Source organism: Physella acuta, unplaced genomic scaffold (assembly GCF_028476545.2).
Source record: "Physella acuta isolate Inbredline_101_S28 unplaced genomic scaffold, ASM2847654v3 ptg000261l, whole genome shotgun sequence".
Classification (NCBI taxonomy): Eukaryota; Metazoa; Mollusca; class Gastropoda; family Physidae; genus Physella; species Physella acuta.
In genome coordinates this window covers 217,662-231,024 of record NW_026731780.1, presented here as the reverse complement: position 1 = coordinate 231,024, position 13,363 = coordinate 217,662, and the positions used below count along the sequence as shown (strand labels likewise).

The 13,363-nt window shown below is 37.3% G+C and overlaps 1 protein-coding gene across 1 annotated transcript; it reads right to left on the bottom strand.

Annotated features, from left to right (window-relative positions):
• Positions 1-3,001: 3,001 nt before the first annotated feature.
• On the bottom strand, positions 3,002-4,027 carry LOC131938975 (histamine H2 receptor-like). The gene has a single exon (XM_059297223.1). The coding sequence runs from the start codon at positions 4,025-4,027 to the stop codon at positions 3,002-3,004; it is 1,026 nt and encodes a 341-aa protein (XP_059153206.1).
• Positions 4,028-13,363: the final 9,336 nt, after the last annotated feature.

The following is a 13,363-nucleotide window of genomic DNA, read 5'->3' as shown; positions in this document are numbered from 1 at the left end:
AGTAGCAGAAAAAGTTATTTATTTTGAGGAAAAACACGGTCCGCTAAGGTACCGCTATTAGGTGTTTTAGCCCACCCACGCTAATTTTCATTTTTAACATGTAATGAATAGAACAGTTCTTTATTTATTTTTCTCCGACATAAGACATCTTAAAATCAAATAGGTATATTTTTCTTTTCTAAAATGTTAAGCATTTTATAAATGTGAGCGGGTGAATGGATTATTTTGTACTATTTTAACTGGTGCGAATGCGTGTGTGCATTTACTTGTTTTACTTTATTAGGATGTGTTGTTATTGTGGGTCCCCCACGATGACTTGGATTGGCTTAGTCAATAGTCGGTTGTTTTAGACAGTAATGAGTATATTTTAGTTGCCTCGAGTTTTAGGCTGTTTAAAATTAATGTGTTGGCTGTTTCGTGCAACGTCATGTTGAGTATCGCTTGCTTGGTGTCTGCCTTCATAGGGGCCCTAGCAGAGTGTGTTAACTTCAATGTTAGCAATATGGATGTTGTATAGGTAGACCAATGGCTTCGGGCTGCTCCTTGTGTAGGAAAGATTGGTTCTACAATGAATTTGTTTTACACGTTATTTTTATGTTGCTAGTTCTTGGTTAGACAGTGGTTAGTTGTGTTTTTTAGAATTGTAATAGTAGGGATTAGTTTACTCGAGGCTTTAGATATCTCTAGCAGAAGTTATTAGTATTTAAACATATGTATATATTGATGTAGGCTATATATTTTTCTATGCATTTTTCTTATGTTTTCCTTTTCTTTTTCTCTCTCCCCCCCCCCCCCCCTAGCAGGGCTTACATAAATAAACTCTAACGGTATTCACAATAAAATAACTTGATTAACTACATTGACTGTATTTTAAATTTAATAACCAAAAATAATCTGCTTTGGCATGCAGTTATACAGTGCTGTAGTTTAGAATTACAACAGAATTAGTTTATCCTGACAGTCAATGTCTTAATTAAAGAAATGCTTCAACACGTTTTAAGCAAACGTTCGTTTATATTATGAATGGTTTAAAATCGTATTTTCAGTGTGAGTAAAAGTATCTACATACAGAAGAATGTTGACATTAATATTATTGACTACTAGGTTGGTGTTTTTTCCAGACATTTCTCCGGGGGGGGGGGGGGGCGGACACCGGAAAAGGTTTAAATATATGTATATATATATATATATATATGTATATAATGTATATATATATATATATATATATATATATATATATATATATATATATATATATATATATATATATTCTATTTCATTTCGGGGGGGGGGGGGGGGGGGCGAAAAAGAGATGCATGGAAGAAACTCAGTACCAAATATCTCCAATTCCCAGCTTATAGAGTAGTAGGTCCTCAATAAATTGGAGTAGCTTTTCATGGGACAGATGAAGTAGGGTGCATGTTTTCTTAAAGCCGTTGTGTATTCAGCACTTTGCCTACACATATCCTAATGAATTTTGGGTACACTAACTTCCAATACTTATGCGAAAGATAAAAATATTGACTGGAACTGCTTCTCTGTGATTGGACGGTGGAGTAACCAAACATCTTAGGCCTTAGGCGAGGGTAGTCTCTCAAACGCCACTAGTGATTATAGACCCGAAGCTAACACATGTGCTATGTAACGGACTAGCTCCCTACTTTCAGCTGGTAAAAGTTATCTTATGTTGACATACGGATACTACTTCTGTCACATTCTAAATCTTGTTGACTTAATGAGTTCAAAGAATGTGTTAACACGTCCTTACGGGTAAAGCTACCAACAAAGCTAAACGTGTAACTAGATCTACATATGCTTACAAAAGATCAAATTCAGAACTTATAACATTTTAGTAATAGCTGTTGATATAGAAAAGTGCATGGCAAAAATTATAGGCCTACTCTCATTCAGTAAAAATAAAACACTGCACACTTAATTAAGCACTAAAATGCGGCACATTTTCCAACACTAAAAATGAGTCCGTCTATAAATAGTAACAACTTTGGTTGTGTTAATTATTAATTTATTTAAAAACAAGTTAATAAAAAGTCTAGTGACAATTTAAGCGCAATTTCCTTTAATTAATTTTTTGTGACCGAACGAAAGGATATTTTTGAAAACTTTCTTCGGCAATATTGTTCTAAATTATGGCAGGAATCGATTGGTAAATGTTTCAAGTCGCTAAGTGGTCTGGTTGCCGAGATATGGGCCAAAAACTGCATTGTTTCGAGGTTTTTTGGCTTTTTCGGGAAATCCAGGAAGAAATTCCGGGATTTTTTCTGGCCCACAATCATCCTCGGAACTTGCTTAACATATTTGCTTTTGGAACTAGTCCTCGATATTGCTTCGTTGAGGAGGAGATACGACTTAAAGCTGCGGACACACATCTGACACACATCGGACACACATCCATCCTTGACGAGTTAATAATCGCAATTCTCCAGTATGGAAATTGCGCTAAAAACATCTTCTAGATGGTGTCATCAATGATGCTAGACAATTTAATGGGGCGATTCAGAAAGGCTTATTTTGATTAAAACTATTCATTCACATATTTACCGTGGGATAAACGGAAACTTGAATTTAAAATAGCACACATTTAAATTACATTTACAACTACACACTGATGTGGATTTTATTTTATTGCAAAAAAGTTTGATACCAAATACCACGACTTGTTAGTATAATTTCATATTTCAACGAGGCTAAATATGTAAAATGGACTGTCTTAAAATGTGGCACTGATTCGCCAGTACGAACTAGATCTGTATCTGCTAAATCACTCTGACTAAAATGTAGAATACAGCAGCTAAAAGTAAAAGGGTTTCTATCAGACATTTTTCTCCGAGGGGAGGGGGCATAAATTTCAACAATTTTTTTTTTATATTTCGTCCGGGAAGGGGAATGAATCCCCCCCCCCCATCCCCAGTAAAGATCCCTAAAAAAACCTCCTACAGTTATTGTTTTACAATTAATGAAACATTACACCTATGTCGATAATCTAAAGCCAGTGAAACAGCTGTAGAAAAGTAGTTCTGAAATTCTTATTGAGCACGACGTAAACGATGAAATTACTAGAACTGTTGATGCACACAACCGTGTTGATAAGTTGATAGACAACCTTGTTGATATTACCCTGCGTGTCGTCTGTTAGAGAGTACGAGGCGTATTGGGGGATGTAGTTTGGTAGCGAGAGTATGGATGACGACACGATGTACACACAGCACACCGACAGCAACATCTTGGTTGTGCGGGTGGTGGAAACAAACTTCTTGGTCAAATTTTTCCTGCGGATGGAGCTGAGCTTTATTTTTATGAAAATAACAACACACCCAAATGCCGTGACCCACTGGGGTATAATCATGCAGGAATAAACCATGAATTCTTCAAGAGCAGTGGCAGCATCAACATTTTGGTAAAAATATTCTGACATTCCAATCGTTTCTATGGATACGTTAGTTATAGAGTCGTAGTAGATGGTGATGTCTGACCAAAAACTGGAATAGATAAAAATTGATAACGAATAAAGAAATAAACCGAAAACTGTCAGCCATGTTCTGGGCGGGGTGATGATTCTATTGAAAGAAAGAGGTAAGAAAATAACCACTAGTCTTTCAAAGGTTATGAGCATGGGTAGAATCAGACCCATCTGACCGAATGTGTAGTCGAATACTGTGAATACGCAGAACAGTGCAAATAGAATTCTCGTTTCGAGTTCAGACAGACCACGGTACTCGTGGTCCCATGCAGCCTGGTAGAGAATCTTCGGCACGCTGTTGAAGCCGATGAGGAACATGATGTCCGAGAAGGCCAAGGTCACCAGCAGGATGTTGGAGCACTTCTGGAGCCCGTGCTTGGTGAGGATGTGCAGGCTGAAGATGTTGCCGACGATGCCGAACAAGGAGATGGTCGGGGTGACACCAAACATCAGAATCTTCATGGCCAACCAGGTCGTGTCGTCAGCGATGAGTTCAAACGTGAACGTCGTGTTCATTTGAATGCTAACGACGTTACTAGCACTGGCCATTTTTAACGGAACTACTGAAAAACTTAACTGCTATGAAAACGATTAAATTATGCTTTGTTCATTTTTTTTATTCTACATTCTTAAATGTCGTTGATTCTTTGTTCATCTTCTAAGTACTAAAACAAAAACTTAATAATTATTAATAGTAGAAAAAAAATTTGTTTGAAATTTAAGATTCAAACAACAAATTCCCTTTTATTACTAAAACTACAGACAGAAATGTTTTACTATAAAGTATAAATGTGCGGTTATTGTCTGGTGAGCTGCCGACCCTTAAATGATTGGATCGTATTTTAGTTCTAGCCACATTTATTGATCAAATAATTTACGCTTTACTCAGGCTCTAATTTAGACGCTAAATATCAATTATAAATCTAACGGTATAGAATTAACAGAAATAATCACAAGACCTTTTGGAAACCGACATTTAAACTACTTCGGTACATCGATTTTAAACTGACTCAACCATTTAGTCATTGAAAAAATTATGGTTTACAAATTTCTTTCAATTTTTATTATACGCCTTTATAAAATCACAGACTTCTAGACAACACAAGTCTGTCATTAATTTTGTAATGCAAAGATTATTTAATCTTGGTTGTTGTGCACAATTATTCAAAATGAAAAAGTGTACGCTACAATTATTGATTGTTTCAATCATAAAAACTCAGTTTCTTTGCTTTTAACAAATTATACATTTAAAAAGAAAAATGACGCAGTTTAGGCTATATATTGATTCTTTGTTGGCAGAGAGTGATATAGAGGAAGACATTTTCGCCTAGATGAGGTCATGTGAGGGATGTTTGTAGGTCCTAGACCTTCCGCTAATGACCCACTAGTACAGTGGTTCTTAACCTGGGTTTGATCGAACCCCAGAATTATATTTCGTTGGGGGGAATAGACGTTCTTCAGGGGGGGGGGGGGGGAGAGGGGTGCGGGCGGCACCACCCCAAAGAGATGCCTTGAAGAAACTGGCCCCCGAACTGATATATGATAGTTAATGCGGCCCTCGGGCTGAAAAGTTTGGAGACCTATGGTCTAACCAGTCTAAGGGAACGAACGGAAATTTTGATAATGATGATGATATAGGAATGTAATTTAATATGCGTGTTTAACTACAAAACAATTCATCAACCAAACGTTGTCGAATTATTTACACGAGTCAACCTAGCTCTGATACATAAAGTTGTTTTATTTTTTTAAGCAATATGTTTTTTTAAATTGTTTAATATTAAAGTAATCGCAGTTATAATTAAACAATGACATTGGTCCAAAGGCTTTGAGATTGGTTTCGCAAAATATTGACACGTCTGAAACGGCATATTAAAATAATTAAGTGTGACACAAAATGTGACAAATGTATTATTTTTTAAAAAGGTACAACAGGAAAATATTGATAATGTTTTAAGATAACATTGATAAAAAGACAGACATTCTTTTGGACTCGTAGAGGTTGTGTGATGGGTGCTTGGCCGACTTAACAGAGAAAGGCCCCACCAAAAAAAAACAAAAAACAACGCAGTGCGCCTCCCAGGCTAAACAAAACATCTGTCTATGTACAAAAATTAATCCATTAAAACTGATGTTCTATTTCTTCCGCGCTAATAGTTGATCTATGTACCATAATTATTGGTTAAAAAACGTAAAATGATTAGCGTGTTAGCCTTTGTTATTGTGATCTATTATAAAAGCTCTACTTCCTGTTTCAGATACGAAATGCGAACTATTTATGGAGATTTAGTTCCTAATGATTTTATTTCACTGTAGACCAAATTAATTAGCCTACCGGTAATTATATCTAGTAATAACTTATTCACAGATTCTATTATATTTATCACATTGATGTTTAAATGAAACTTGACACTAACGTACAACTACAGTACCTACTGATTACTGAGTGAACACTCAGTGAACATTGAACACTGATCTGATGGTGAACACTGAACACTGTTGTCTGACTGTGACTGAGTCGTGAGTGTCACTTAACTGAACAGTTGCACACAATGACAATGAACAGTCAGTATAGTTGAGTACACACTCACTTAACTTAATGGTTGTCTCAAACTCACTACTCTACACCACTAGGTAGGCCTACAGATCTAGTTTGGCTGATTCCTGCCAGAAGATGTGCACGCACATGTTTACTATCACTGAACCAGCGCTACGTCTATTAAGTCTTAAGTGTAATTTGAGCTCATTTTTAGCCTTATAAATTGTAGAGCCAGTCTTGGTTAGGGGGCAGAAGCTTCTTACGACTAGTTACTTCGAAATAGATACAGTACTAGATTCTGGGGGGGGGGGGGGGGGGGCAGAGTGGTCTAGCGGTAGAGAGCTGGACTATGAACCCATTAGTCTTGAGTTCAAATCCGGGTTCAAGTCAGTATACAGTCCCTGAGTCCACCCAAGTCTAATGGGTACCTAACTCACTTTGGGGAAAGTAAAGGTGAATGGGCATAGTGCTGACCACATTATCTCTTCATATGCCAAGGTCACAGAAACAAGTAAACTCTACTTCACTTGCCCTATAGACTGTCAGGATTGAAAAGGGAACTTTACTTTTTACTAGATTTGACTATATGTTCACTATATTCTAGATTGATTAGGTAACTAGGCCTATCATTAACTAATTAGAATAAAAATAAAATATATTTTAAGTTAGGATTTTACATTTTGCTAGAATCTAGACTTTTATAATTTAGTTGGCCTATTACTTACTAATAACACTATATTAGACACTTTTTTTAATAGATGGTATCGAGGTAGGCTATTAACTGGGCCTTAGTTAGCCTCTAACAAAGCATAACCTAACCTAATAAATTTTAGTTGGCATTAAAAAATAGCTTTGGCCAATAATAGATCTAGTAATGTGCAGAAGAGTAACTTATAAATTTGGTTTTTGATATAAGTATATTTATGCCATAAAATACCCATATTTATTGGCCATATCAATGCCAAAGTATTTGAGATGAATATAAGTAAATATTCAGAATTTTATATTTGCATGTCCGTTGTGTGGATTTGTTTTGTTTAATATAGTTGTCTTGTTTAATTTTAAATTAATGTAAGAGCCCATCTGCTATTTAAAAAAAAAAAAAATTGAAATAAATGGCTAATAGAGTACATCCCAGGTTTCATTATTTATTGGGACTTTTTTGTCAAGGAGGGGTGGAGGGAAAGAGTCACAGTAGCGTGTATTTTAATAATAAAAATGTTGAAGAAGATGTTTGGCTTTGTTAGAAATGTTGATTTATGGAGTAGTAGAATTTTGGAAGGCCATGGTTGCTAAACCGAAAAGTCTCGAGTTCGAACCCTCGGGCAGATGAGGCTCGTTAGCTGGGGACAGCCACTCTTCTAGGAGAGACAACTCCAAAATTAAACAACTGCTGCCTTGTAGTTTGTTCTCGGTTGGACAAAGGCTATGGAAGCAAATCCAAAAAAGAAAAGCAGGCTGAAATCGGAGTCAATGGCCTCAATGGCGCATAACCAGTTGACACGTAACGCTTAATTGTGTTGGAGGCGTGGTCGAGTCGGCAAAAAAGCTCATGGTTGATAAATTCGAACAAAGTCTCGAGTTCAAACCCACTGGCAGATAAATCTCGATCCCCTTCAACACTAATAATTAAGAAAGAAGAAGAAGAAGGAAGGCCCTTTTTATCTATTAATACAGGAGTTTGGCTTTTTGTTGAAATTAGCCAAAAAAGCATGGTATCATAATTGTGCAATCCATATAGGTCTAGCTGTTTAACTATTGTTAGGCTATTAGTGTTAAGCCTACATTTTTAATGAGCTGTGATTTTTTAAAAATCCAAACTCAATTAGCTACATTTAAACACCACATACATAGTGATACGTTTCAGTAACTGCTTTGCTTGCTTTTATTAGTTATTTATTTTCTCAGTGGTTTATTTTTACACCACCACCACCACTCAACTTGGTCTTGGAGTTTTTCACCTTCTTAAACTTGAAAGAAAACCATAGTTTGTAGAAATTTTATCTGTTCTTTTTTTTAAGAATGCAAAACCTATATTGTGCCACATTTATTCGTCCACATTTTTATCCCCCACTTAACTCATCATCTAAAAAAAATATACAAAAAACTTGCAAGGAATAAACACAACTAAAAATAACCATTCTAATTATGTTGAGACCTAAAAGCTTCAGTGTGATAAAACAGAATTTTAAAAATATTAATGAACATTGTGACTGTCAATTACAGTACCTCTGCTCAAGGACCAAACACTGTGACATTATCCCTTCTTTTGATTAAAACAAAAAAACATTTTTTTTTTGTTTTTCAGCACATCAAGACACAGTCATGTCATGGAAACCTGTACCTGACAGCTTCAGTAAACATTTCTGATAAAACTGATCCACAAGAAATTTAATGGTCAAACAATTCACCAGTATAATTGCTTCAACAACTTTTTTACTTCGATTCCATGGAGTTTGAATTATCTTTGGAAATCCAGAACCCAATCATCATGCACCACTGGGATACATTAAACCAGAGGTTCAAAACTTTCAGCAAACTCCACTCTTTAGACCCAGGAGTTAACTCACAGAGATCAAACCCTCTTCTGCTGCATCTTGGGGGAGATGCTCTACTAGAGCTGATCACTACCTCTGTGGTACTCAAAAAGGAAGGAGATTCAACAGTAAGGGATCTTTTAGCAAATATAGAGTCCTTATGCTTGCCTAAGTTCATTCTCTTGTACGAGCGCTACAAATTATTTGTGTGTCGCCAAAAAAGTGATGAATGTGTGTGTCAGTATTTGTCTCAGCTTGCCAGTCTTGTGGAGCTGTGTGGTCTGGAAGGAGATGTTGAAGCCTGCATAAAGGACAGAATTCTTCATGGCATCACTGATATCTGTCTAAGAGAACAATTACTGCTAATTAAGGACAGGGATTTAAATTCGTTTGTCGAAGCTTGTCAGGGTTATTCAAAATGCGAGACGGGCAAATGTTGTGAATATTTTGTACATTTTGTTGACAAAATTCACAATCTAGAAAATATTGAAACAATTGTGCCAGATTTGAAATGTGAGTTAGAAGAAATAAACTCCCTTTTGAAGAGTTCTTCAAAAAATGTAAATAAATTGAAAACTTCCACTGAGAGAAGCTCTGAAAATTTGTTTGATGAACTTCTGCTGCTCAAAAAAGAGGAATATAATGTAGTTGGACCAGCCCATAAAATTTCAGAATCAAGCATTCAACCTGTTATTTCTGATTCACTTCTGACTGAATCTCTCCATAATGTTCACAATGAGATCACCCATCCCATTGAAAACATGTTGCCTCTAAATGAAAGGGAAGCAACCAAATTTTTAACAGAAAATGTAATAGTTACTGTCCCTAGCATGGTACAGCCTCAGTTTAAGATGGAGACATTAGAAGATGTAATGCCCTCACTTGTTCCCCCTCCAAGGGAAGACTCGCCTATTCCTATTTTTGTTTCTTTTGATGACACCCCAGCAAGGAATAAACAGAACGGATTCTTTGAACTGTATGATAAATGGTTGGATAAACCTTGCGAGGACAGATTTGGGGAGTGTGCACAAACTGAGAACACAGAAATCAGTGATGTCAACAGTTCAAAAACTGATGATGTAACTGGTTCAGAAACCAATGACCCGAGCACAGAAACCAACGACCCGACCAGTTCAGAAACAGATGATGAGGACTGCGTCTTTATACCTGTTTCTCCGTCACCGACGGTTATTGTTAGTGATGAAGATGATGAAGCCTTTGAGAAAAAACATCAAGAAAACAACCCAAACCATAGGGTAGAAAGCAGCCTTGACTTGTGTGAGTTAAGGAAAGTTAACTCTGGTGCAAATACTTTCTTTGATAAGTATGAAACACTAGTAGACACATTGAAAGACAGCTCTACACATTTTTTACCCGTAAATCATTGCAGTAGTCTGTCCATCTTACATGAAAGGTTAGCAAACAAAATAAACAATGCTGATGTTTCTGGTAGAGAAGAAAAAGAGAAACATGAAACAAATGGTTTGTGTTATGGGGATAAAAATAGACAACATCAAGTAATAGGTGACAAGGACTTGATTCACCGACAAGTTTCCTCAGCGTCTAAGCACAGCCCGGACCCTGAAACTGAAATAAGTTCTGACACAGGCTGTTCAATACCTAACACATTACTGTATTCCTTCACTCCTTCTGATGGGAAACCTCAGTATGATAGGTCACCCCAGCTTCACAGCATACCCCAGTATAACAGGACACCCCAGTATAACAGGACACCCAAGCATGATAGGACATTCAAGCATGATAGGACACCCCAGCTTCACGGCACACCCCAGCATGATAGGACTCTCCAGCATGACAGGACACCCCAGCATGATAGGACATCCCAGCACGACAGGACACCCCAGCGCCACTGCATCACAACACTCAGAAAAAAACTCATTAAAACCCACACTGGTTCAACTGCTGACAACACACATCCTCTCGATGACACTTCAAACAACACAGAAAAATCTGTGTCTACTCTAAGCTTAATAAACATCTTTAAAACTGATGCTCTGCATTACAATGGTGCACATTATAATGGTGCTGAGTACACAAGCTGTGGTAACAACGTTGTTTCGGCCAGTGCATCAGAAAGCAGGAAATGTAACATTGCTTCCGTGGTCTTGTTGAAGAATAAAAGAAATATATCTGATTCGAAAAAGTCTTTAAACAGCACTCGAGGTAGTCTTCCATCATATTTTTCAAAAAGGCCTTCTAAAAAATATGCAAGATCTTCTTCCAGTTCAAAAAGTAAGAAAATTTCTCAAGCCTTTGTAAGCGATGTTGATGTTTCTTCCAACAACAGTGAGGACAAGACAGCATCAAATTTTTGGGATTGGGCAGAAACTATGAAACAATTAACCCATCCTGATACAGAAACTATGAAACAGTTAACCCATCCTGGTACAGAAACTATGAAACAGTTAACCCATCCTGGTACAGAAAGTATGAAACAGTTAACCCAACCTGGTACAGAAAGTAGATTGGTTTGTTCAACTGCTGACACAACAAACTCAATAGATACATCGTCCGTGTTAAATAGGGACCTTACTCGCAAGAGATCCCTAAGTATAGAAGAAGAAGAAATCAATTTGCAATCAAAGAGAAAGAATGGAGGTAAAATCTCAGTTTTGTCTATAGTAACAGACACATAAGTAAAGATTTACTGCTGATCTGGTGAATACATTAGTGTTTAAAATATATGTAATAGTTAAAGTTGGTCAAGTCTACACTTATCACAACTACAGTCCATACAGTGAGCTAGATGATGTTTTTTGTATGTGTGAGGTCTGCATGTAAAGGGAATGACAGGTAAAGTCCACACCCAGTCCCTCTTGACTCTCCCCAGACTAGAGTCAGGTACTCATCAAAGCTGGGTGAACTCAGTGACCTCCCACAGACACAAGTCCTGACTTAATGAGAGTCTGTTGGCTCTTGAATCGAACTCAGTCTGTTGATACATGCTATTTAAAGCTGGCTGTTGTAGTCTATTGATAGAGGCTATTTTGTAGCTGGTAAATGAGAAGTTAGAGTTTTAAAATGGCTGATATAGACTTAACTATCGGTGTACACTGCTGTTTGATCCTAGACTTCAAATTTGATAATAATGTCATGATGTAATACATGTAAATGTATGGTTTAATAAAAAGCTGTAAATAGTTGTTAAAATAGTTTGAAATGCTATTGGCTTTATTTCATCAATAAAAGAAGTTTCTGCTTTTTCTTGTGTCCAGAATTATGTTCTACTTTTGCTTACTTCCCAAAAGAAAAAAAAACATATTTTTTTATCCTCTCTCTGCCAACGTTAACACAACACACAAAACAGATCCCTGAAAATGACATCATTGCTACTGACCCCTCTCGACCACATAGGCAGAATTTTCTTATCAGGGAGGGGGTGGGTTTTTAATACTGCTATCTTATGGTATTCACTGTTCTAGAACGCCTCTGCCACCCAGCTGATGGGTACCTGACTGAATTGCGTTAGGGAAAATTAAGGCGGCTGGGCATAGTGCTGACCACACTATTACTTCTTATGAAATTGCGTTAGGGAAAATTAAGGCGGCTGGGCATAGTGCTGACCACACTATTACTTCATATGCCGAGGTCACTGAAACATATGATTTCTACTTCATCTGCCCCCCATGTGTCTTGAATGCGAATGATAAGAGGAGATTCACTTTTTAAATTTTGGAACTGTTAAATTGCTTCGACTTAACGTTGTAACCTGTTAATTTGGGGTGGGAGGGGGGGGGTACTAATAACCCCTGCCATCACCTCCCCTGAACATAACCTCACCAAATAACCATAATTCAAGAGAAGAATTTTTAAAAATATTTTCCACAATGTTAGCCCTTTAAAAAAAATACAAATAAATGCCATAGAGACAGCAGCTGTCGCTTGTGTTCTTGTTTGATCTACTCCACGGCTTACCGCCCCTGTCTAGTAGACTATGCTGCGTAAATTGTAGTTTTAAAAAAATGACAATTAAGTAAGAAATAAATCACACAGACGGTAATATAAAAAAAAAGGTGTAAATCATCAGGAAATTGTGGTGATAGATTACTCCCCCTTCTACTCATGTTAGAGTTGTCTGCCCATGACGTATAGATGTCGGGCCGACGGTGCTCAAAGATGAGAGGTGAAATATTGTTTGAGGACAACTACAGATCTACATCAATACGGGCCTAGACTTTCATTAACCTTTGGGTCATAAATTTACCCGCTGGCTATAAATACCGTGCACTCAAATTTACGTCATATTCTTTTTTTTTTAAACTTATGATCAGAAGAGTGCTGAGATGGGAGTGTATAGATTTGCGCAATGTGTCCATTATCTAGTGTTTTGAGGTTTGCGGTTGCTTATTTATTGTTCAGAATAATAGATAGACGCACTAAGGCCATAACCTTTTGATATTTATTGATCTATTTTACGTATTTTAGCTCAGATGGCTAAATGACTTCAGTCAAATGGACTAGAGGCGACCAATGTTTCTTTCAGACTTTTTTCTCCTGGGGGGGGGGGGGGGGGGCTAAATTCTCCAGGGGGTGGGGGCGGACACTGGTAAAAGTATATATTTTCTATATAAATTCTATTTTGTTCAGGGAGGGGGTCCCTCTGAAGAGATGCCTGAAAGAAACACTGGAGGCAGAGTTTCTTCCAGACATCTCTTCGGGGGAGGGGGGGGGGGGGCACCAAAGAAGGACTACCGCCCCTCGAACAAAATAGAACTTATATAGAAAACATATACTTTTACTAGTGTCCACAACCCCCCAACCCCCATCCCCCCCCCCCCCCCGCCCGGA

Bases quoted from the DNA above. Each gene is read 5' to 3' on its own strand.
- LOC131938975 (XM_059297223.1), bottom strand. From the start codon at position 4,027: ATGGCCAGTGCTAGTAACGTCGTTAGCATTCAAATGAACACGACGTTC.